The following is a 25,539-nucleotide window of genomic DNA, read 5'->3' as shown; positions in this document are numbered from 1 at the left end:
GGGATGAAATTTACCGCATGTTTTTTTTTTTTTTCTAAATCACCCATGACTTCCTTATTTCCCTTATTTCCGTACTGTTTTTCAGTCATGGACTTGTCACTTCAGTAAAACTGAAGGATTGCTAGTTTATAGAATTGTAGCACTTGAAGGAACCTGAAGAGGTCCTCTATTAGACAAAGTCTAGTCTACTCAACTTCATGACCCCTCACCCCTCACCCCCTGCCCTTACCATTTGGAAATATGTCTGGGGCAGGGTTTGCTGATTGTCCCAACTACGAGGGAGAGTTGCCAGCATTTAGCGGGGCACGGGCCACAAAGGCTTAATGTCTTCAATATGTGGGATAGACTTGTACAACCAGGAATTGTCTTGCCCAGAAGGCCAGTAACTTCCCAGTGGGAATAACAGACCATTTCCCTTTGTTTCATAAATGTGAAACAGACCTGGAGAGGGCGGGGGGATAGAATGTTCCTCCCGCTGCCTGGTCTGCTGCTGTCCTAGTCCATTACTCTTAGATGATAATATTTGGTTTGTTTTTTTATTGAACTGTTTGAGTGATAACTGACTCACTAGTGAAGTTTAGTATAATCATTGCCTTCTACCTGAAAAGTTGTAACTAGATCATATATGACAAAAGTGGAGTGTCCCTTGGCTCATGGTCATATATTTACTTTTATTCTTAGTCCTCAAACTGAGTAAGATTTCTGTGTTTGATTATCTTTTAAGATAAGCTAGGAGACAGTAAGATTTTTATAACAGAAAATACCCTTGGGGTTTGGGATCCTGCATTCTAATTACTTTTCTGTCCTTGACCCGACGGAGTGACCTTGTGCAGGTTACTAAAATCCTGTTTACCATATTTTGACATTGTAAAAGTGGAGTGAATGATACTGTTTCAGGATATGTACTGACCTTGATTGCTACTGAGGAAGGAAAGGAGGTTTTTGTTTGTTTGTTTGTTTGTTTGTTTTGCTTCATATTTCTGATATTTTAAAACTTAAAAATCTGTTATACATTAATTTTTGTTAATTTTTTTTTACATTTTATTTTATTTTTTAAAAGATTTTATTTATTCATGAGGGACACAGGGAGAGAGTCAGAGACACAGGCAGAGGGAGAAGCAGGCTCCATGCATGGAGCCAGACGTGGGACTCGATCCTGGGTCCCCAGGATCACGCCCTGGGCTGAAGGCAGTGCTAAACCGCTGAGCCACCTGGGCTGCCCGTTTTTACATTTTAATACTAATGAAATCAGCTTGTATTTTATAGTTGTGGATGGGTCATAGTTTAATTGGCAGTGTTTTTTTCTTAATGGTTATTGCAATACCATTTGGTTTACTACAGTATAGTTCTGATACTAACCACCCAAACTTTTCACAGACTTCACAAGTTAAAGGGCATGGTCCCCAACAAGATTGCCCTTCAGATTATAGCCACACTTCTGACCAACTGGAGGTTGGTCATGGGGGTACCCATGACCCTTTTAGGTTTAATAATTTACTAGAATGATTCAGACTCAAAAAAGTGTTGTAATTATTATTACAGTTTTAGTAAAGGATAATAAAGAATACAAATCAGGGATCCCTGGGTGGCTTAGCAGTTTAGAGCCTGCCTTCAGCCCAGGGCGTGGTCCTGGGGACCCGGGATTGAGTCCCACGTCTGGCTCCCTGCATGGAGCCTGCTTCTCCCTCTGCCTGTGTCTCTTCCTCTCTCTCTCTCTTATGAATAAATAAATATAATCTTTAAAAAAAAAGTACAAATCAGAACTAGCCAAACCCACTACCACGAGAAATAACAAGTATTAAAAAAAATAATAAGCCTGGTTAGAAAGGACCCTGCCGATACTGTTACATTAGAAATGATCATGACGATGTAAAAAAAAAAAAAGGCTTATCCATCAAATTGGCCACGTGGTTACAAATCTGCGTGCGAAGTCCCTGAGCTCAGGTGCCAGGAAGGATGAGATTACTCTCCTCTTGCTGTACTTATGTGTCTCATCAAAGTTCCATGACAAACATGTACAAATTTTTAACAAAAATTGGAGAAATTAAATAGGAAGCGGTATAAATGGTTATTGAGGGGAGGTTGAATGATGAGCAATGCCTCATTCGTGTTATTGGAATATATGTGCTTAATGAGCAGGGCACACATAGGGCAAGGTCTGGGAGGGTGATAAACATAGAACTTCCATGCCCTCTCCCTTGTCATCTTCCCAGCACATCTCCCCTTGTTCACTGACCACAGAGTTCCATGGAACTTCAGTACAGTTTTTTTTTTTTTTTAAAGATTTTATTAGTTTATTCATGGGAGGCAGAGACATAGGCAGAGAGAGAAATAGGCTCCCTGTGGGGAGATTAATGCGAGACTCCGTCCAGTACCCTGAGATCATGATCTGAGCCGAAGGCAGATGCTCAATCACTGAGCCATCCAGGCACCCCTTCAATACAGTTTTTAGTAGCATTTCATTGAGTAGGCTTGATTGATTCAACGACCACATGCTTGGCCTTTGATCTCCAACTCTCTCTTCCTTCCCTATGTATTCAGGCTGGCTCCAAACCCCAACCTTCTCTTCACTTGGTTGATCTTTATGGTTACCAGCCCCTATCTTGAGTCATCTCATCTGGTAGGGGTGATGCCAGGGGCTCATGAATGACTAAGACACTCCTAATATTCAGGAAATTCCAAGGCTTTAAAATCCCCCCCCCCCCCCCCCCCCCAGGAATCAGGAACGAAGACTAGTGTAAGATTCTGTATTATACAACAATGATAGGCACAAAATAATGTATCTTTCAAATGATGGTGTATTAAACTGGAATACAGTAATTTAAAAACATTACTTTTTAGGTTCTTCCATGCAAAGTTAAAATATAAAGTGTTTTGAGCTCTCTTCTGCATAAATTATTTTAACTATATAAAATAATGCAGTTTACCTAAAAGAAACTAGGCTTTGTAATGAAACCAACAAACCTTGATGCCACAATGTACTAATGGTATGACTGGATCTCATTTTCCTTATTTGCAAAACAGGCATAGCTTTATAAAATGTTGAGCACTTTTCAGCATAGTGTCAGGCATGAAATAGATATTTATTGAAGTATCCTCATTATTGATGTTTGTATTATCTGTATTGTTGATCTTAACATCTGTAGATTTTACCTTTCTAGGTGGCCAGAGATTGAGTTTTAATCTGAATGTAGAGAATGCTGCTTTGTTAGGGTCTTTGATACATTGTACTATTACCATATTATATTTTAATAATGTGTACTTTTGCCTCCCCCTGTTAACTAGAATTCTTGTGAAAAGATACATGGAATGAAATGTAGTTTTCTCTTATCTGTGTTTTACCTGTGGGCATCATTTAGAATAACTATTGACTGCTATTCCTGGCTAAAAGCTCTAAATGGCTGTTGATAGCATTAAGGTATTGGTTGGTTGGTTTGGAGAGAAATAACTGTATATATTCAGATTTACAGGGACCCTAGTAGCTCCTAGAAGCCTTAGAAGCAAACTAAAACTATAACCATCTTTTGTCTTTCCTTAAAGCAGTAGCAGAAGTATTTCAAATGCTGAATAGAACATTGACAATATTTCTCCTACACCTCTTTTAGCAGTATATAATTTTCCTTTGATTTGTGAGAGATTTAACAAATAGCTAAGTACCAGCTTGTTAAAGTTAGGGAACTTTGAAACATAAAATTGATCTATAAGCAGGTAATACCACCCCCCCCCCCCAATACTCTCTACTCTCTTAAGCAGGTGAGTTTAATGAGTAAATAGAATTAGTCCCTCATTTTACTTGTTTTTGCAGTTCTTGAAATAGTTCTTGTTTACTCATTTATGCTAAAGTAATAAGAGCAGATGTTGAGATTCTCCTGATTTTTTTTTTTCTGTCCTACCAGGAAAAATATTTTCATTAGGTGGAAATGTATAAAGAGGGTTTCAGAATCTACAGAGCCTCTTTAGGAAGGAAAGTTGATCAGGTAAAATGTGTCAGAATTAGGATGTTTCCATTTCTTTTGGTTTTCTAGACAGAAATTGAAAAATTGAACTAGTGAGAGTTATCCTGAAAGTTTTATTTCTTTGGTCTTGGCTATGTGATCATTATGTGGAATTATGATATTTAAGTACATTGAACTCTGTATCTAAAAATAATAGCAGGATTCAGGCAGAATTTGTATTGCATTTGGAAGGTATCTTGGATATCTCATTGACCCTTGAGTTCTAAAAAGACCCTAAACATCATCTGTCCCAACCTGATTCTTCTATTTTTCTTTTCTTTTCTTTTGTTTTTTTAAACTAGGCTCCACACATAGCATGGAGCCCAGTGTGGAGCCTGAACTCACAACCCTGAGATCAAGACTCAAGCTGAGGTCAAGAGTCAGATGTAACTGACTGAGCCACCCAAACACATCTCAGCCTGATTTTTTTTAGGAGACTCTTTATCTAAATTAAATGCGTGTGACAGATGGCTCTCTAGCTTTCCATGAGCTATTTTGAGAGGCAGTCTGTTTCGTTATTGGGCATCTCTAATTATTAAAGTTCTTCCTCATTTTTTAAAAAAAGATTTTTATTTATTTATTCATGAGAGACACACATAGAGAGAGAGGTAGAGACAGAGGCAGAGATACAGGCAGAGGCAGAAGCAGGCTCCTCACAAGGAGCCTGACGTGGGCCTCAATCCTGGACCCCAGAATCATGCCCTGAGCCAAAGGCAGACCCTCAACCACTGAGCCACACAGGCATCCCTCTTCCTCATTTTTTTTTTCTCTCTTCCTCATTTTTGATCCAGGTTTACCTGTGCAACTTTTCATTGTTCCTAGTCCTGTTCTTTAGAGTGATCCAGAGTAAGTCTAATCCTTCTTGACACTGGAAGACGAGATAGCTCCTTATGCCCTTGTCATCTAGTTAATCCTTCAGTGTTTAGGTTACATGGCTAATTGACCCATCTAGAATACAGGTTATTAGAAGTCTCTTAAAATATATTCTCCTTAGAAGAATTCTACTGGTGTACTGGGAAAATGTCTAATACTGCTGTAGCCCTTTGTGAATTTTTATTTTATTTGCCTAGAGATTAGTTGTAATTATTTCATAAAGTTTATATTCTGTTTCTGTTAAATTCCGTATTTATTTGTCTTTTTAGGGTTTTAGTTCTTTGGTCATTCTTCATGTAGCAATTCTGAGTTTATGGATAAAAGTCTGCACTGAGCAGTCAGGAGGGGCCAAGTGGTTGTTTTATTTTTGTATTTTCTCATCACTATGATATACATTCCTAAATTATCATTTTTTTGTGGAGCGTTCTGATTTGATGGGGGCTGGGGGTGGGCCCGTGAAAGAATTCACCCAAGGCAGAGCAAAAAAGGTAGAAGTTTACTGAATACACTGCAAGGGAGTAGTGGGCAGGAGAGCAAAGGAGAGACTCTACCACAAGGTGGTGGTGCGGGGTTATAGTTATAGGTTGGAATGAGGGAACATGGGACTCAAGGAACTTACCTTTTTTTGGTAATCTTAAGAACTATGCCTGGCTGGGGCACCTGAGCATCTGCCTTTGGCTCAGGACATGATCCCGGGGTCCTGGGATGGAGTCCCACATCAAGCTCTCCTCTGGGAGCCTGCTTCTCCCTCTGTCTCTCTGTCTCTCTTATAAATAAATAATTAAATCAAAAAGGAAAAAAAAAAAAACTGCGCCTGGCTGTAAGTGACCCATTGGCTGGTTGCTGAGAGCCTGTGGCTTAATGAGTCTGTTAGTGTCAGCTTGGTTGCTGTGGGCCCTTTTACCTTGCTCAGGTTTCCATTGCTCAGGGCTATTGCTAAAGACAGCCTCTACAATTTTGGAGCTGTTTATCTTCAGCTTTGGAATATTACTATTTCATGTTATTTTTACTTAAATTTTATTGCCAGCTGTATTTTCTTCTCTTTTCACCATGAAATACAGATGGCCTTCATATTTTTTACACTGATGAGAGGTGTACCATGTTTCTTCTAATTAATACAATTCTTAAGTTTTAAGTAATCTCTGTACCAAACATGAGACTCGAACTCATGACCCTTAGATCAAGAGTTGCTTTCTCTACTGACTGAGCCAGCCAGGCACTCCTCAAGTTTTCTAAACAATCCTTTTAAGACCTAAAGGCTAATGCTCCTTGAGACTTTTTTTTTTTTTAAGATTTTATTTATTTATAAGATAGAGTGTGTTTTGAGCATGAGCAGGGGAAGGGGCAGAGGGAGAGGGAGAAGCAGACTCCTCTCTGAGCAGAGAGCTTGATGTGGGGCTGGATCCCAACCTAAGCCAAAGACAGACACTTTACTGACTGAGCCACCCAGGTGCCCCACCATTTGGAAATTATTAATTTGTTGTTCTTATTCAGTAAATATCAGCAGATATTCCCCCATGTAAACAAAAGCTCTTTGGGGGTCCTCTTGTTTATATTAGTTGTATCATACGATATTAAAGAAAATCTCGATACAGAAGTAATAATCTAGAACATATTAAAAGATTTTAAAAATGAAACATTTTTATTTTTACTAAATACTTTTCTTTTAATTGTGTAAGCAGGAGACTAGAACCTACAGAACGACCTCTTCAGATCGTTTATGATTACTTGTCCAGGCTGGGATTTGATGACCCTGTGCGTATACAGGAGGAGGCAACAGATCCTGACCTCGGCTGTATGCTTCGATTTTATGGTGGTAAGAATTTATCAGTGGCTTTGTGAATATGTTTAATTGCTTTTAAGTTGATCATTTGTGCCTCTCTCTGTCTTCAGCTTTTAAAAAGTATTTTAGCAAAAGGTATTTTTAAGCCAGTTAACTAATGTGGTTGAAAAAACCCAACAGAAACAAGAAGGTGGGGTGTGGTTCAGGGAAGACTTAGAAGTATTAGCTAAAATACCTTCCCCTTTATATTTTTGCTCTTTTGGTTGTAGTGTTTTTGCTGATTTACTAGAATCATTATATCCCTTTGTCAGAATCTTGATCAAATTATACTTTTCAGTATCAGTTTCTTTTCAAGCTCCTTGTAAGAACCATGAACTTCTGGATAGCTCAAGAATTTTGAGAGCTAGGTGGTTGTCATCATATGACTTGACATTTGATGAATACATTTGTCAAATCTAAATATGTTGTTAAATCTAGAATTTTTTTATTTTTTTTAATTTATTTTTTTTAATTTATTTTTTTTATTGGTGTTCAATTTACTAACATACAGAATAACCCCCAGTGCCCGTCACCCATTCACTCCCACCCCCCGCCCTCCTCCCCTTCTACCACCCCTAGTTCGTTTCCCAGAGTTAGCAGTCTTTACGTTCTGTCTCCCTTTCTGATATTTCCCACACATTTCTTCTCCCTTCCCTTATATTCCCTTTCACTATTATTTATATTCCCCAAATGAATGAGAACATATAATGTTTGTCCTTCTCCGACTGACTTACTTCACTCAGCTAAATCTAGAATTTTTAAATTTTGTTTCCTCTTGGTGCATTTCCACCCCCATCCACTGTTTTTCACTGGACACTTCAATAATGTAGTTAGACTTATTTAAGCTAAATACTTTCTGAATATTGCTTTCCAAATATACATAGTCTACTAATACTACTACTATTGAGTACCACTGATTGTTTACTGTGTGCTTTTATACTTGTGAATTACCCAGTTTATTACAACCACCTTATGCTGTAGGAACTATTACCTCATTTAACAGATGAGGAAACAGAGAACTTAAGCAATTTGTTAAAAGTCATACAGCTAGTAAATGACAAAGCCCTTTAACACTTAACAATTTTGAATTAATGACTCATTTATCAAACAATTAAACTAATAACTAAATGATTAGTGTATGTAGGCAAAATCATTTACTAAAGTTCCCTGCTCTCATTTCCCAAATTGATTAAATTTCTGTGTACTTCTTTTGTTGTTGTTGGGGTTTTTTTTTTTTGGTTGTTGTTTATTTCTAAGTAATCTCTGTACCCAGTGTGGGGCCTGAACTCATGACCCTGAGATCTAAAGTAGCACATTCTACTGACTGAGCCCCCAGAGGCCTCTTTGTATACTTCTTGATACAACTTTTGTGACATAATATCACAAGCTGGCTTTATTTAATGTACCTCACAGAAGATTTTATGTTTAATTTTTCATCATAACACTATTTTGTGACATGTTGTTCCTTAAAAGTTGATTTTCATTTATTTCCATTAATTTTTCTTCATTGCTAGTTCATGGAAGAGAAATAGTTGCTAGATTGAAATGAAATAGGAAAATCCATGGGGTGCCTGGGTGGCTCAGTCAGTTAAACACCTGACTTTAGATTTTAGCTCAGGCCATGATCTCAGGGTTGTGAGATTGTGCCCCATATTGGGCCCTATGGTAAGCATGGAGCCTACTTAGGATTCTCTTTCTCCCTCTGCTCAGCTCCCACTTTTTTTTTTTTTAAGATTTTATTTATTTACTCATGAGAGACACAGAGAGAGAGGCAAAGACACAAGCAGAAGGAGAAGCAGGCTCCATACAGGGAGCCCAATGTGGGACTCGATCCCGGGTCTCCAGGATCAGGCCCTGGGCTGAAGGCAACGCTAAACCACTGAGCCACCCAGGCTGCCCTGCTCAGCCCCTCTTAAAAAAAAAAAAAAAAAAAAAAAAAAAAAAATTAAATAGGAGAATCCTTTAGGATTAATTTGAGGAGCACAGCTTGTTTAAGCCTATAAAACTTGGTTTAAAAAAAAAGAACAACTTGGGATCCCTGGGTGGCGCAGCGGTTTGGCGCCTGCCTTTGGCCCAGGGCGCGATCCTGGAGACCCGGGATCGAATCCCACGTCAGGCTCCCGGTGCATGGAGCCTGCTTCTCCCTCTGCCTGTGTCTCTGCCTCTCTCTCTCTCTCTCTCTCTCTCTCTCTCTCTCTGTGACTATCCTAAATAAATAAATAAAATATTTAAAAAAAAAAAAAAAAAAAAAAAAGAACAACTTGAAGCAGTAACATGCTCCTTTTGTGATTGTAGTTGAAAGTGAGTTCTTCATTGTATGTTTTATTCTGTGGTGAAAGATGAGCCTTAAAGTGCCAGTGAACTCCTTTTGAACCATTGAGACACATTTGCACTCAGTTATATATTGTACAACTGTTGGCACTGATACATTAATTTTCTGCCACCACTCGTTAAATTGTATGCCCAGGGTCTTCATATACCCTTAAGATATTTCTAGTAGAGTATAAAAGAGTACCAGTTTGTAGTACACACTATATTTTGGGAGGAAGAGGGTCTTTATTTTTTTTTTTTTTTAATTTTTATTTATTTATGATAGTCACAGAGAGAGAGAGAGAGAGAGAGGCAGAGACACAGGCAGAGGGAGAAGCAGGCTCCATGCACCGGGAGCCTGATGTGGGATTCGATCCCGGGTCTCCAGGATCGCGCCCTGGGCCAAAGGCAGGCGCCAAACCGCTGCGCCACCCAGGGATCCCGGAAGAGGGTCTTTAAAAGAACATTTCCAAAAGTGGGCTCTATTAATTTAGAGAAGCTTAGTATAATTTGAAAAAATTGTGTTTTAAAAAAGAGGTTTTAAAGCTAATTATTTTTGAAACTGGACAGTATGTATTTATGGCACCAAAAACAAAAATAAAAAAACATATATCAATAAGTGTATTAATTATCTCTTACCTATGTAATGAATTACCTCAAAACTTATGGGAGTGCCTGGGTGGCTCAGTTGGTTAAACATCTGATTCTTGGTTTCAGCTCAGGTCATGTTCTCAAGGTTGAGAATAAGCCCTGCATCAGGCTCTGTGCTCACTATGGAGTCTTATGATTCTCTCTCTCTCCCTCTGCCCCTTCCCCTGCTTGTGTGCATATGCGCTCCCTCCCTCCCTCCCCCCCCTCCCTCTCTCTCTTTCTGTCTCAAATAAATAAAATCTTAAAAAAAAAGACTAAGTAACTTACGGGGCACCTGGCTGGCTCAGTTGGTAGAACATGCAGCTCATGTCGGACATAGAGATTACTAAATAGATAAATAAATAAACTTTAAAGAAGTACTTTGTGGGGACACCTGGGTGGCTCAGTGGTTCAGCATCTGCCTTTGGCTCGGGGTGTGATCCCTGGTGCTGGGATCAAGTCCTGTATCAGGCTCCCTGCAAGGAGCCTGCTTCTCCCTCTGTCTCTGCCTCTCTGTGTGTCTCTCATGAATGAATAAATAAATAAAATCCTAAAAAAAAAAAGTACTTTGTGACTTAAAATGATAATAAATATTTATTATCACATATAGTTTTTGTGGGTCAGAAATCTAGGAGTAATTTAGTTGGATGGTTCTAGTTTGGGTTGAATGAGATTATATTCACTCTGTTGGTTGAAGGTATAGCCATCCAAAAGCTTGATGGCTGGAAGAATCATTTCTAACATGGCTCACTTGAATGGCTTACCAGCTTTTGGCCAGAGATCTCAGTTCTTCATTTTGTGGACCTCTTTTTTAAGACTGCCTGAGTGTCTTTTTTTTTTTTTTTTTTTTTTTTTTAAAGATTTTATTTATTTATTCATAGAGACAGAGAGAGAGGCAGAGACACAGGCAGAGGGAGAAGCAGGCATCATACAGAGAGCCTGACGTGGGACTCGATCCAGGGTCTCCAGGATCACGCCCTGGGCTGCAGGCGGCGCTAAACCGCTGCGCCACCGGGGCTGCCCTGCCTGAGTGTCTTTATAACATGACAACTAGCTTCTGTCGGTAAGAGACAGACAGATGGCCATGCAAACACACACACACACAAGGCCTCAGTGTTTTTCATGACCTAGCCTCATAAGTCATTGGCATTTTTACCACCTTCTGTTTAGTAGAAGTAAGCCACCATTTACAGCCCACCCAATAGAGAGGGAAATTAATTTGGCCCTACCTTCTGGAGAGAGCACTATCAAAGAATTTGTGGACATATCTTAAAACCGTCACAAAAAGAATGCTTCCCTCTCACCTGATCCTCCCACCCCTCAGTTCCCAAATCCAGAGATAACCACTGTTAACAGAAGGAAAAATATCTGTGAAATATTCTCTTAGCAGCAAACAGCTTAGTAGTCAGCTTTAAATATTTTATGTATAGAGTCTGGTAAGTTAGCTAGAATACAGTGTTAATGAGGCCAGAGTCATTAGGGCCAAGTTCAAACCAGTTAATGTTGCTGTGCTTGCTGGATCTAAAAGGTACCCAGTATGCTGAGCAGCTCTTATGCAAATGTTCATTATCAGTCTTTCTGGAAAGGGAGTTCTGGGGAAAAGTGAAGTTAGTGGAATGACTGCTCAGTGGAAATTCATGGTAAAAGCTGTGGAAATAACATAATTGACTAAAGATGAGTAGGTAGCATGATCAATCAGAGATTAAGAGAGCACATCAGTGAACTCTTGATTTGTGTATGAAAAAAAGGAGTCCAGAAAGCGTGATTTACTAGGGAAGTTGTAGTTCTAGGGCTCTGTGTCTCAGAATAAGTCCCAGCCTGAGCATTTCTTTCTATACCATATTCCTTTTTTTTTTTTTAAAGATTTTATTTATTCATTCAATGAGAGATACAGAGAAGCAGAGACATTGGACGCCCTAGCCAAAGGCAGATGCTCAACCATTGAGCCACCCAGGTGTCCCTTCATATTGATCTAAAGGACTTCTGTATTTATTCTTAGTACACATCCTTTGCCTACTATATTTGTGACAAAAATTGTTTTCAGCCTATAACTTATCCTTAAATTTATTGTTTTTTATTGTGTAGAAGTCCTGTTTAGATTTGATGAGTCTTCTTTTAATGCATTTATATTCCTTCCTTTTCCTAGGTCATAAATTAAAGATTTATTTATCAGTCATAAATTAAAGATTTATTTATTCATTCATTCATAGAGAGCAAAGAGAGAGGCAGAGACACAGGCAGAGGGAGAAGCAGACTCCATGCAGGAAGCCCAATGTGGGACTCGATCCTGGGTCTCCAGGATCACACCCCGGGTTGCAGGCGGCGCTAAACCACTGCGCCACCGGGGCTTCCCAATACTTTGATATTCTTAAAATATGCATAAGATCGGGATCTAACTTTACTTTTTCTCTGTAGGTAGACAGCCATTTGTCCCAACAACATTTATGGAATAGCTTATCCTTTTCCTACGATCTGAAATATCTTTATTATTTTTAAGTTCTTACACAGGCAGTGGTCTATTTTTAGATTCTATCCTGTTACATTGGCCAATTTGTGCTAATACCAAAATTATTTTAGTTAATATGCCTATATGATATATTTTGATAGCTGGTAAGGAAGTACCTTATCACTGTTCTCTGAAAAATCAGGGAGATCTCTAGAATCAGAGAAATCTTTGTGAAGAAGTAGTATTTGAGTTGGTTTTTTATTTTTATTTTTATTTTATTTTTATTTTTATTTTTTTTAAAATTTTTATTTATTTATGATAGTCACACACACAGAGAGAGAGGCGGAGACATAGGCAGAGGGAGAAGCAGGCTCCATGCACCAGGAGCCCAACGTGGGATTCGATCCCGGGTCTCCAGGATCGCGCCCTGGGCAAAAGGCAGGCGCTAAACCGCTGCGCCACCCAGGGATCCCAAGTTGGTTTTTAAAAAATTGACAGGATTTCATTTAGCAGAAAGGAAAAGGAGGACATGGGATGGGAGATTAGACATTTCAACGTATGTCCTGTGAATCACAGATAATTTGAGTCCAGATTGTTCTGGGCGTTGAGTGCAATATCAGGAGTTTAGTCTTCATTTGGTAGATGACAGCAGGAAGTGACAGGTTCCAAGTGAGCCAGAGAAGGTGAATCTGGCACCAGTGTGGATAATAATATGGATGTAAATTGATAGGGGTCTGAAGTGAGGAGTGGGAAGGAATTATTCATATGACAGACTTTTTGAAGGAATGATCTGTATGAGTTGATGGCTGATTGAAAAGGAGAGTTGAATGAGTAAATCAGTCAACATGATAGATCACATCAATAAAAGAAAAGAACCATTATGATCCTCTCAATTGATGCAGAAAAAGCATTTTACAAAATATAGCATCCTTTCTTACTTAAAACTCTTCAGAGTTTAAGGGTGGAGGGAACATATCTCAATATCATAAAAGCCACCTATGAAAAGCCCACAGCAAATGTCATTCTCAATGGGGAAAAACAGTGCTTTTTTCCTAAAGTCAGGAGCACAGCAGGGATGCCCACTCTCACCACTGTTGTTCAACATTGTACTAGAAGTCGTAGCCTCAGCAATCAGACAACAAAAAAATAAAAGGCATTCAAATTGGCTAAGAAGAAGTCAGACTCTTCACAGATGACTTGATACTGTATATGGAGAACTCAAAAGACTCCACTCCAAAATTGCTAGAACTCAGACAGCAGTTCAGCAGTGTGCCAGGATACATATATCAGATATTCTATACACTAGCAATGAGACTGAAGAAAGAAAAGTTAAGGAATTGATCCCATTTATGATTGCAACAAAAACCATAAGATACCTAGGAATAAAGCTAACCAAAGAGGTAAAGGATCTGTACTCTTAAAAACTACAGAACACTTAGGAAAGAAGTTGAGGAAGACACAAAGAGATGGGAAACATTCCATGCTCATGGAGTAGAAGAATAAATATTGTGAAAATGTCTATGGTACACAGAGCAATTTTTACATTTAATGAAATCCCTATCAAAATACCATGGACTTTCTTCACAGAATTGGAACAAATAATCCTAAGATTTGTATGGAACCAGAAAAGGCCCTGAATAGCTAGAGGAATGTTGAAAAAGAAAACCAAAGCTGAGGGCACCACAATGCCTGACTTCAGGCTGTGTTATAGTGCCCTGATCATTAAGACAACATGGTACCATCACAAAAACAGACACATAGATCAGTGGAACAGAATAGAAAACCTAGAAATGGATCCTCAACTCTATAGTCAACTAATCTTTCTTCAAAGTAGGAAGAACTTCATACTTAACACCCCAAAAACAATCCAGTCAAGAAATGGGCAGAAGAGGGATACTTGGTGGCTCAGTGGTTGAGCATCTGGCTTTGGCTCAGGTTGTGATCCTGGGGTTCTGGGATTGAGTTCTGCATCAGGCTTCCCTCCAGGAGCCTGCTTCTCCCTCTGCTTTTCTTTCCGTGTCTCTCATGAATAAATAAAATTATTGAAGGAAAAAAAAGAAATGGGTAGAGGACATGAACAGATATTTCTCCAAAGACGACCTACACAAGGCCAACAAGCACTTGAAAAAATGCTCCACATCACTTGCCATCAGGGAACTACAAAACCTTAATGTGATACCACTTTACACCGGTGAGAATGGCTAAAATTAACAAGACCGGAAACAACAAATGTTGGTAAGGATGTGGAGAAAGGGGAACCCTCTTACACTGTTCGTGGGAATGCAAGCTGGTACAGCCACTCTGGAAAACAGTATGGAGGTTTCTCAAGAAGTTAAAAATAGAACTGTCCTACAACCCAGCAATCGTGCTACTGGGTATTTACCCCAAAGGTGCAGATGAAGTGAAATGACAAGACACCTGCACCCCAATGTTCACAGCAGCAGTGTCCACAGTAGCCAAACTGTGGAAGGAGCCACAGTGTCCTTTGACAGATGAATGGATAAAGATGTGGTATTATATATACAATGGAATATTATTGAGCCATCAGAAAGGATGAATACCTACCGTTTACTTTGACATGGTTGGAACTGGAGGGTATTATGCTGAGTGAAAGAAGTCAGAGAAAGATAATTATCGTATGGTTTCACTCATATGTGGAACATAAGAAATAGTGAAAGGGACCATAAGGAGAGGAGGGGAAACTGGGTGGGGAAAATAAAGAGGGAGACAAACCACGAGAGATTCCTAACTCTGGGAAACAAAGAGTTGCAGAAAGGGAGGTGGGGGGGGGGGGGCGGTAACTGGGTGATGGGCATTAAGGAGGGCACATGGTGTGATGAACACTGGGTGTTATACTATACATTGGTGAATTGAATTTAAATTAAAAAAATGTGATTCACTGGTGATACGTCAATCAACAGAAGTACATTTCATGATGGAACTTTGACTTTTTTTTTTTAAATGCAACAATTCACTGAAGAACATTAAAAGAACAATGTGAAATGAGCAGGCAATTTTATAAGGTGGAATTGCCTTATAAAATTATTTATAATAATAATAATTATTATTTATTTATTTATAAATAAAATTTATTTATAAGATAAATAACTATCAAATTATCTATTGCTTTATTGTAACTGTACCGGAAATGACTTTAACGAGGTTCACTCTGACATGTGCCCATTGTGTTACTGAACTTCACAATAATTTATTTGTTTTAATATTGTTCAAAAGAAAATAAAGATCTTTCATATAAATGAAAAGGGGAGTTGAGGAAGAAAACCTAAGAGTTGACACTGACCCTGAACTTTGGAGCCAGGATTACATCAGGAGAATGTCAGGACTTAAAAAAAAAAAAAAAAAAAAAAAAAAAGGAGAATGTCAGGACTTGAATTGTGAGATGGACCTGGTTCGTGGGGATGGTGCTGACTTGGTTTTGGGAATATTTGATTTAAGTGCTGGTGAGTATCCTGTTGGAGATGTCTGGCAGGTCATTGGAAATGGGGAACTAGAGCTCAGGACATACAGATAATGGGAGTAGGGTAAACGGGGATGTTAAAGCTGTAAGAGTTGTTATGATATCTTTGAAAGAAATTCTTATATGTAGGAAAAGGAGGCTTAGAGCAGTTTTCATTATAATAATTGGCATTTGTTTTATACCCTTACTGTATGCTGAGCACTTTCTCACGTGCTGAGCACTCTGTATACCTTGTCTTGGGTGATATTTACAACCCTCTAGATGAATGTTATTATTCCTGAGAGGCTATGCTATGTCCCAGTCAAATAACAGAACCAGGAAACAGATACACCTGTCTGCTTCTAAATCTTATCCTTTTAACATCTAAGACACACCGCCTTTTAGTTGTTGGAGAGAAAGTGTCGAGGAGGATGAAGAATCCATAAAATGAGAACTGAGAATGGCTGGGGATCATCCAATCCAACTCCTTGGTCTTAAACTCAGGAAACTAAGACCGGAAGACTTAAGGATTTGTTTCGATTCATGAAACTGGATGATGGAATTACTTTAGCCACCACTGATTTGCCAGGTGTTCTAGTGAAATACTTCAAATAGAAGTTTTTTTTGTTTTGTTTTGTTTTTTTGTATGAGAGCCTGTTAAAAGTTTGAAATTTATTGTGAAATTTCCTGTTTTGTTCTTTAAATGTAAATAGATACTTCATTTTTATCTCGTAATGTATCAGCCAATATTTATTGGTTTAACTTTTTATTTGGAACTAACGTTAGATCTTCAGAGCAGTTGGGAGATTAGTAGAGAGAGCTCCTGCAGGTCCTTCATGCAGTCATTTGAATTGTTCTGGTAGAAGTAGTGCTTCCATTTTCTGTGGCTTCTCTCAAGACTTTGTCTTTAATTTTCGGTACTTTGATTATATAGTCTCTAGGCTAGAATTTCTCTGGTTTTATCCTGTTTGGAGTTCACTGAACTTCTTGAATCCATAAGTTTATATCTTTCAGTTGAGGAGTTTTCCTCTATTTCTTCAAATAATTTTTCAGCATTTCTTCTCTCCCTTTGGAGAACCTATTAGTTCAGTTTTCAGCGTTTTTGGCATGCCGCTTGGGGTCCCAGCCACATTTGTATACCTCAAGCATGAGCATAGGAATTCCTAGACAGCTTGACGGGGGTCATATTCCAGAGCTCCTTCCTCTTTTCGATTTCCTGGGGCTTTAGAAAGCCTGCCCTGTTGGGCTTTTCCCTCAAGGGCATCCACACCGCAGGGCTGCCAATGGGAGGAGGAAACCAGAAATTAACAGATTTTCACTCTGCTCTCATAGGACTGGGACTGCAGGTCTTCTAATAAGAGAGGGAGGTTCACACCCCTCAGAGTTTTAGGTGCCTATGTCCCCACTCCTGGGGGCTGGGACATAAGAAAATGAAGAAAAGGGGAGGGAAAGCAAAAATGAGGAATTTCTTCCACTCTCTCTGAGTGTTAGGAGACCCCTTTTCTATTCCTCAAGACACAACCTGAGGGCTTCTCCTAGAGCTCTCTGTCCACACCAGCACCTGCCTCTACTGGGCTGGGGGAGGTCAGAGGAGGAAACAGTGGGAAGCTTGCCACTGCTTAGGTGGTATTTTGAATTGTGGTGTTCTTCTTTAATCTGCCTGCAGCTGTTTACTTTTTGGGCTCCTTGTATAGCTGCTCCATTACAGTCTGTATGATTTCTTTTTAAAAATTTTTTTGTCTATCATTGTGAGCTCATGGACTTGTATCTGTTTGTTTTGACTCATTACAGCCAGTATTCTTTTGTTGCTCAGTTTGTCCCATCTCAGCTAGTGGGAGCTCTTTACATTGGCTACTGTCCTTCCAGCATGATTCCAGGATTTTTTGATAGCATTCTGGATTTTCCATTAAGTTCTGGCACAACAAGATGTCCTAAGCTCATCTTTTCATTGTCTGGCTCAGACCAGAAATAAACTCTTTTTCTAAGGACTCCTGATTCATTTTAATGAAAAATGATGTTTAGAGATTGTACTCTGGGCAGTAAAGGAACTCATTGGTACAGGGTTGCCCTTGATTGTTTCTTTAGCAACTTTTAAAATTACAGAAACATTCCATTTTCTTTATAGAACATTTGGACATATAAATATATAAGGAAATTAAAATTACCCTTAATTTTCCACTTAGAACCTTGGCTTTTGAAACTATTTTTTAATTAGAACTGTTACACGTTCTGAATATTAGAACTTTCTCATTCTCGTTTTGTTGTTTTTTGTTTTTTAAGTAGTCTCCATGCCCAGCTTGGAGCCCAGTGTGGGGCTTGAACTCACGACCCTGAGATCAAGAGTCGGACACTCAACCAACTTAGCCACCCAGGTGCCCCTCATTCTGGTTTTTGTTTTTGTTTTTGTTTTTTCATTTTTATTTATTTTTTTAAATCACTTTCAGAAGATCAGAGACTGGAGGCCCTCTGAATGTCTAGCAAACTCTAAAATTAACAAACAGCATGTTATTTCATATACAAATAAATTATCCAGAACACAGTTGAATGTTCCCTTCTGAGAGTGGTGATGGATTGATTTAGGAGTTTTTCTGTAATAAAATAAATTTCTTTAGAAATAAGGCCAAGAAAGAAGAGACTCAGAGAATTATATATCCACTATAAGATAGAACATCTTTGTTACATGTTTCATGTAAACTTTTAAAAAGACTGTTAGGCAATTTGAAAGCATGGTAAACCATATGAAGTCCCATTTTTTTTTTTTTACATAATTTAGCCAACTTTGTGTTAGGTGATACTATTAACCAGGATGGGGAATATAAAAGCCATTGGCATGTTTGGGGGGAATAATGAGATTTTTTAAAAGCAGTTTTATTGAGATATAATTCATAGCCTATAACACCCTTTTAAAAATGTACAATTCAGTGCTTTTTAGTATATTTGGAGATTTATGCAGCCATCACCATAGTCTGATTTTAGTCTGCTTTCATCACCATAAAATGAGACCCCACATCTTGTTTAATGGTGATGAACCTCCTGCCTTTATGGATTTGCCTTTTCTGAACAAGTCGTTTAAGTGGAATCATATATATTTGGCTTTAGCTTTTTTTTTTTTTTTTTTAAGATTTATTTATTTATTCATTCAGAGAGAGCGAGAGAGAGGCAGAGACACAGGCAGAGGGAGAAGCAGGCTCCATGCAGGAAGCCCTATGTGGGACTCGATCCCAGGTCTCCAGGATCACACCCTGGGCTGCAGGCGGCGCCAAACCGCTGCGCCACCGGGGCTGCCCTGGCTTTAGCTTCTTTTACTTAATATTTTCAAGGCTCATCCATGTCGTAGTATATTATCAGTTCTTCATTTCTTTTTATGGCCAAACAGTATTCCATTGTGTAGATAATGCCACATTTTGTTTATGCATTCATCAGTTGATGGACATTTTGGCTATTTCTACTTTTTGACTATTATGAATAATGCTACTATGAACAAGCACCTGTGTACAAGTTTTTGTGTGGACATGTGTTTTCAGTTCTTTTGGATATAGGTGTAGGAGTGGAATTGCTGGATCATATGGTGGATCTATGTTAAAACTTTTGAGGAATTACCAGACTGTTTTCCAAAGTGGCTGCACCATTTTATTTTCACAACAGCAGTGTTTGTTTACATCATCGCCAACACTTCTTAGTGTTTGTCTTTTTCAATTATAGTCATCCTATTGCTTGTGAACTATTATTGTGGTTTTGATATTTATCTATCAGGTGAATAATGAAATTGAGCATCTTTTTATGTGCTTGTTGGCCTTTTATATACCTTCTCTGAAGTAATATCTATTCAAATTCTTTGCCCATTTTTTAATTGTGTTCTTTGTCTTTATTGCTGAATTGTAACAGTTCTTAATTCTGGATACAAGTCTCTTATTATGTATATGATTTGCAAATATTCTCTCTTACTTTGTGAGTCATTGTTTTACTTTCTGATGGTGTTTATTGAAGCACATGAGTTTATTTTTGATGAAGTACATTTTTCTGTATTTTCTTTTTTGTCAATTTTATTTATTTTTTAAAAGGATTTTATTTCTTGGGCAGCCCGGGTGACTCAGCGGTTTAGCACCTGCCTTCAGCCCAGGGTGTGATCCTGGAGACCCAGGATCGAGTCCCACGTCAGGCTCCCTGCATGGAGCCTGCTTCTCCCTCTGCCTGTGTCTCTGCCTCTCTCTCTGTGTGTGTCTCATGAATAAATAAATAAAATATTTAAAAAATAAAAAAATAAAAGGATTTTATTTCTTTATTTGAAAGAGTGAGAGTGAGAGAGAGAGCCAGCACAAGCAGAGGGTGGGGTTTGGGCAAAGGGAGAAGTAGACTCCCTACTGAACAGGGAACCTGAAGCAGGGTTCAATCCCAGGCTGGGATCATGACCTGAGTCAAACGCAGATGCTTAACCGACTGAGCCATGCAGGCACCCCATGTCACTTTAACTTTTTTGTGTTGATACCTAAGAAACCTTTTACTGACTTTTAAGATCGTAAGATTTATTCCAATGTTTTCTTCTAAGAGTTTATAGTTTTAGTTCTTACATTTTGGATTAATTTTTGTATATAGTGTTAGGTTAGGGATCTGACTTTTTTCTTTTCCCTTTGGTATTCCAGTTCACCATTTACCAAGACTTTTATTTCCCCCATTGAGTTATCTTGGCACCCTGCTCAAAAATCAGTTGTCCATAAATGTAGGGACATTATTTGTGAATTCTAATCCATTGCTCTATGTCTATCCTTATGTCAGTACTGTACTTTTTTTTTTTTTTTAAGTAATCTCTACACCCAATGTGGAGCTTGAACTCATGACCCCAAGGTCAAAAATCAGGTGCCCTAAGTACTGTACTTTGTGTGCTTGCTCCATACTTTATAGTTAAGTTTTGAAATTAGGTCTATAATTTCCTTCAACTATGTTTCGTAGTTTTTACTATACTATTTTTGTTTTATTGTTTTTAATGCTATCTTAGATGCAGTTAGTTTCTTAATTTTACTTTTGAATTGTTTATTCCTTGTGCTTAGACATACAATTGATTTTTTAAAAATGTTATCTGGGGCGCCTGGGTGGCTTAGTTGGTTAAGCTTCCAACTCTTGATTTCTGCTCAGGTCTCAGGGTCCTGGGATTGAGCCATGCATCCAGCTCTCAGTACTCAGCAGGGAGTCTGCTTGAGGATTTATCTCCCTTTACCCCTCCCCCCACTCAGGTGTTTTTTTTTCTCTCTCTCTCTCTCACCCTTTGTCTCTCAAATAAAAATAAATCTTAAAAAAAATACAGCAAAAAATTTTTTGTATCCTGCAAGTTGGCTGAACTCATTTGTTGGTTATAATTGTGTTTTTTGTGGCTCACTTAGGATTTTCTACATACAAGATCCTTTCGTTTGCAAATAAAGATAGTTTTGTTCCTTTCCAGTCTGATGCTGGAAATTTGAGGTGAATGGGGACGTCTGTTGGACATGTCCAGGAGAGAATTAGATATATGAGATTGGAACCAAGGGAAGACTGAAGCAGGAGATAGAAATCTGAGGGCCATTATCATCTTTCGGATAGGGCAGTCTGGAGGCTGGAAGCCAGATTGAAGAAAATTGAGTAAATTGGAGGTGAGATAACAGAGATAGCTAGCTACTATAGAGGGACAAATGAGAAGAAAAGAGCCTCAAAAAAGTAAGCTTATAGTTTTTCAAAATATGGTTTGTGGACCACCTGCATTTAAACTACTTGGAATAGTTGTTAAAAATATATTTTCCTGTGTTCCATCCCAGGCCCTGTGGATTAGACTGTCTGTGGGTGGATGTCAGCGTCCCATATTTTATTTTATTTTATTTTATTTTATTTATTTTATTTTATTTATTTTATTATTTTATATTTTATTTTATTTTATTTTATTTATTAATTTTTTAAAAGATTTTATTTATTCATGAGAGACACACAGAGAGAGAGAGAGAGAGAGAGAGAGGCAGAGACACAGGCAGAGGGAGAAGCAGGCTCCATGCAGGGAGCCTGACGTGGGACTCGATCCCGGGTCTTCAGGATCACGCCCTGGGCTGAAAGCGGTACTAAACTGCTAGGCCACCCAGGCTGCCCGTGTCTCACATTTTAAACTGTTCTCACATATTAAGTCTTAGGCACACAGAAATTGGAGTCACTGACTAAAGGAATTCCACAGTTGAGCCTCAGAGAGCATGGGAAAAAACACAAATGTTTTTGTAGCTTTGGCAGGAACAATGAAGAGGGTGGAGTTGAAGAGTGAGAAGAGAGAAGAACCAAACTCCCTGAGAAAGGTGGTGTTTGGAATATAGATGAGAGGATTGGCCTTAAATACAAGGAGACTTGGTTTTCTCCTAGGGCTAGTGATCGCGTACAAAGTTTGAAAGCTCTGAAGCCATCTAACCCATTTCCTCAGATCATATATGGGAAAACATACCTAAAAGGGCAACGTGATGCCCAGGCTCTGTAATCAATTCTCTAATAATATCAAGTACAATGTGATTTTCTCCCTTCCCAGTTTATTGCTGTTTATACCAACCACCTCATACTAATGTGCTGCTCGTATTCATTTCTGTGTAGAGTTAGTTTGGTTTTAGCTGGGCTTTAATCAAGAACCTGTCTTCTGTCATCATGTGCTGTTTTGTTCACTTTATCTCAGCCTTACAAAGATTTTTAAGAAATACAAAAAGAAAACAGCTCTTGAATGCACATATGAGCCTCTGCCACCATGACTGGGATAGTGGATTGAAATATCAGCCATAAGCTTTTCCTCACAAGGAACAGGAAAATGGAGTAATGTGTACAGAACCAGAAAGCTCCCATATTTATTAATTTCTTCCTTCTAGAATAGACTAATCACAATAGTGACGGTCATTTATTCAGTACTTAAAAAAAAAAAGATGTTATTAGTTCATGAGAGAGAGAGAGAGGAGCAGGCAGGCAGAGACACAGGCAGAGGGAGAAGCAGGCTCCATACAGGAAGCCTGATGTGGGATTCGATCCTGGGACTCCAGGATCATGCCCTGGGCCGAAGGCAGGCGCTCAATTGCTAAGCCAGCCAGGTGTCCCTTTCAGTGACTTTTGTTACCTAGAACTATGCTCAGTACTTTACATTAATTATCCTAATTTTTTAAAATAAGAAAACCCTAAAGTAGTATTATGATCCAAACTGTAAGTGAAGAAAGTCAACCTCAGTGATTATGTTAAGTAGTTCAGAGAAACAAAGTTAAGTGTCAGAACCAGAATTCAAACTCAGGTTTGCATATCTGGCCCCCAAGTCTATGCCTTTCTCTGTACGTGGGACTGTGTTGGAAGAAGAATTAACAGTAGCATCCAAAATAAAATCTTGGTCCCTAGCACTAAATCCACAGTACTTCCATTGTATAACTTCAGTGATGGATAACATTTTAGGACTGAGATCTTATTTTGTAATATTTATATTGCTTTGATAACTTAAATCTGTAAACAAGGTTGCTGAATGTTGACACACAATACTTTCTTTTTCCTTACAAGAGTCTATTACTTGAATGGTGATTTCTGAAGTTCTTTTTTCTTGTAGAAAAACCATGCCAGATGGATCATCTGGATCGAATCCTTCTGTCTGGCATCTATAACGTACGCAAGGGAAAGACCCAGCTGCATAAGTGGGCTGAACGCCTAGTTGTTCTCTGTGGCACCTGCCTCATCGTTTCCTCAGTGAAGGATTGTCAGACTGGAAAGATGCACATTTTGCCTCTGGTTGGGGGAAAGGTAAGACTCATAAAAAATGAATTATTCTTCATTTGTTTGATCTTCTTAATTTAAATCACATTTGCTTTTCAGCACTTTACCCACATCTTTTTAAAGAAGCCAGGATTAATATTATTTAAGATTGCATTATAAAGTTTGTTTTTTAGAGTTCTTAGGTTTAACCAGAAGAAACCTACTCAGGCTAAATTTTTTTTTTTTAAGGTTTTATTTATTTCCTCATGAGAGACAGAGAGAGAGAGAGAACCAGAGACACAGGCAGAGGGAGAAGCAGGCTCCACACAGGGAGCCCGACATGGGACTCGATCCCAGGTGTCCAGGATCACGCCCTTGGCTGAAAGTGGCGCCAAACCACTGAGCCACCGGGCTGCCCCTAAATTTTTTTTTTTTAGATTCATTTATTGGGACACCTGGGTAGCTCAGTGGTTGGGTGTCTGTCTTCAGCTCAGGGCGTAATCCTGGGGTGCAGAGATCAAGTCCCACATAGGGGAGCCTGCTTCTCCCTCTGCCTATGTCTCTGCCTCTCTCTCCCTGTGTCTCTCATGAATAAATAAATAAAATCTTTAGAAAAACTTAAACGATTTATTTATTTTAGAGAGAGTGTGCAAGCAAGGAGAGGGCAAAGGGAGAGGGAGAAGAGAAGCAGACTCCCTGCTGAGTGCAGAACCAATGCTGGGTTCAATCTCACAATCTCATGATCTCACAACCTCAAGACCCATGAGATCATGACCTGAGCTGAAACCAAGTCAGATGATTAACCGATGGAGCCACCCAGGCATGCCACCCACTCAGGCTAATTTAAACATAAAACAAGTTTATTTATATCATAGATTTTCTGGGAGGTCCAAAGTCTGTCCATACCCCAAATTCTGCTGTGGAACCCATTTGTTGATACCTCTGCCTCTACTGCTAGATAGGCACTGATTACACCCAGATAGAGTGCTGCCACTTGTAGCCTCCTGCCACATCCATCCCCAAAATAGATTCTTTCCAGCTTCTCCTTTTTCCTCATTAGAATAAAATTGAAAGTCAGGAGTGGTCACAAGCACCTCTCTAGCACCTCTCTAGACCTCTCTAGTCTATTTCTGGACTGTGCTAAAGAATTCCCCATCCTAGGCAGAGAGTTCACTTGCAAGTCTGTCAAACTGAAAGATGACTGGAAACAGATATGTTAATATTTATATGAAGCTATACATCATTTTGTTTATTTTCCATGTTGAATATCACAAAACAGTCTGAATTTTAGAAAACTTCCAGACAAAGTGACCTAGTGAATTTATGCTTTGAGATGTCCAAAATGGTCCAGATGCACAGCAATATAGATAAAATATATTCAAAATGTAAATATATAAAAAGACATAGCTAGGTTATAGAATATAAAATAGAAATGTACATGGTGAGTGGGTCTGAATCTGAGGGCCTCCTGGGTTCTGGGCCTGAAAGGTTGTGCCAGTCTTATATAAGTTTTTGGGTTTAAAAGTCCTCTGTTGATGAGAGGAACCTGGACTAGGCTTATTCCTTGAACAGGAGATGAATGGTAGATTCTCTGCTCCCAAAGGAATGCTGGAGATAACAAAAATAAAAGAATAACCAGCCCCAAAACTGCTGTTAACAAACTTACTGGAACCAAGTCTTGTTCTAGCTGTGGTTCTAGAGAGGTGGAAGGACTCAGTTATGTGATCTGTGACCAGATTTGTGACCAGGAAGTGAACAAGCCCCCACTGAATGAATGTGCACACTCCAGTATCAACCAGGGGCAGGAACCTGGTTCAGTCTTGGAGGCTAAAAGATAGAATGAAAAAAATAGGTTAAAAAAAAAGATATCCCCCTGCCCCCCAAAAAGAAAAGAATACAACAAAGGAAAGGAAATTCAAAGAGAAGGTACAAAAAATAAGAAACAGTGATGAGTGCAGATATTGATAAAATATAGTGGTAAAGTTAATACTGATTGTAAAAAGTTTAAATTTTTGTATTTTATCATTTTTATATATTTTAAATGATTTTATTTATTCATGAGAGACACAGAGAGAGGCAGAGACATAGGCTTGTGAGGAGCCCGATGTGGTACTTGATCCCAGGACCCCAGGACCACGACCTGAGCCAAAAGGAGATGCTCAATCACTGAGCCACCCAAGAGCTCTTTTGTATTTTATTTTATTTTTTTTTCTTTTGTATTTTAAATATAATTTAAGCTACTAATGCTCAAACTACCCTGAATGATATTTAAGATGTAGTGGTATGTTCAATGAGT

The 25,539-nt window shown here is 38.7% G+C and overlaps 1 protein-coding gene across 1 annotated transcript in view; it reads left to right on the top strand.

Moving 5' to 3' along the window:
* PHLPP2 (PH domain and leucine rich repeat protein phosphatase 2) overlaps positions 1–25,539 on the top strand; it is a 73,763-nt gene that overhangs the window by 14,010 nt on the left and 34,214 nt on the right. Inside the window, exons 3-4 of the mRNA XM_038538423.1 lie at positions 6,551–6,684; positions 23,101–23,291. Coding sequence (XP_038394351.1) covers positions 6,551–6,684; positions 23,101–23,291 — 325 coding nt within the window. The remainder of the gene's footprint in view (positions 1–6,550; positions 6,685–23,100; positions 23,292–25,539) is intronic.

Source organism: Canis lupus, chromosome 5 (genome assembly GCF_011100685.1).
Source record: "Canis lupus familiaris isolate Mischka breed German Shepherd chromosome 5, alternate assembly UU_Cfam_GSD_1.0, whole genome shotgun sequence".
Lineage (NCBI taxonomy): Eukaryota > Metazoa > Chordata > Mammalia > Carnivora > Canidae > Canis > Canis lupus.
Note: the sequence above shows the minus strand (reverse complement) of the source record. Positions and strands in the feature narration are given on the sequence as shown.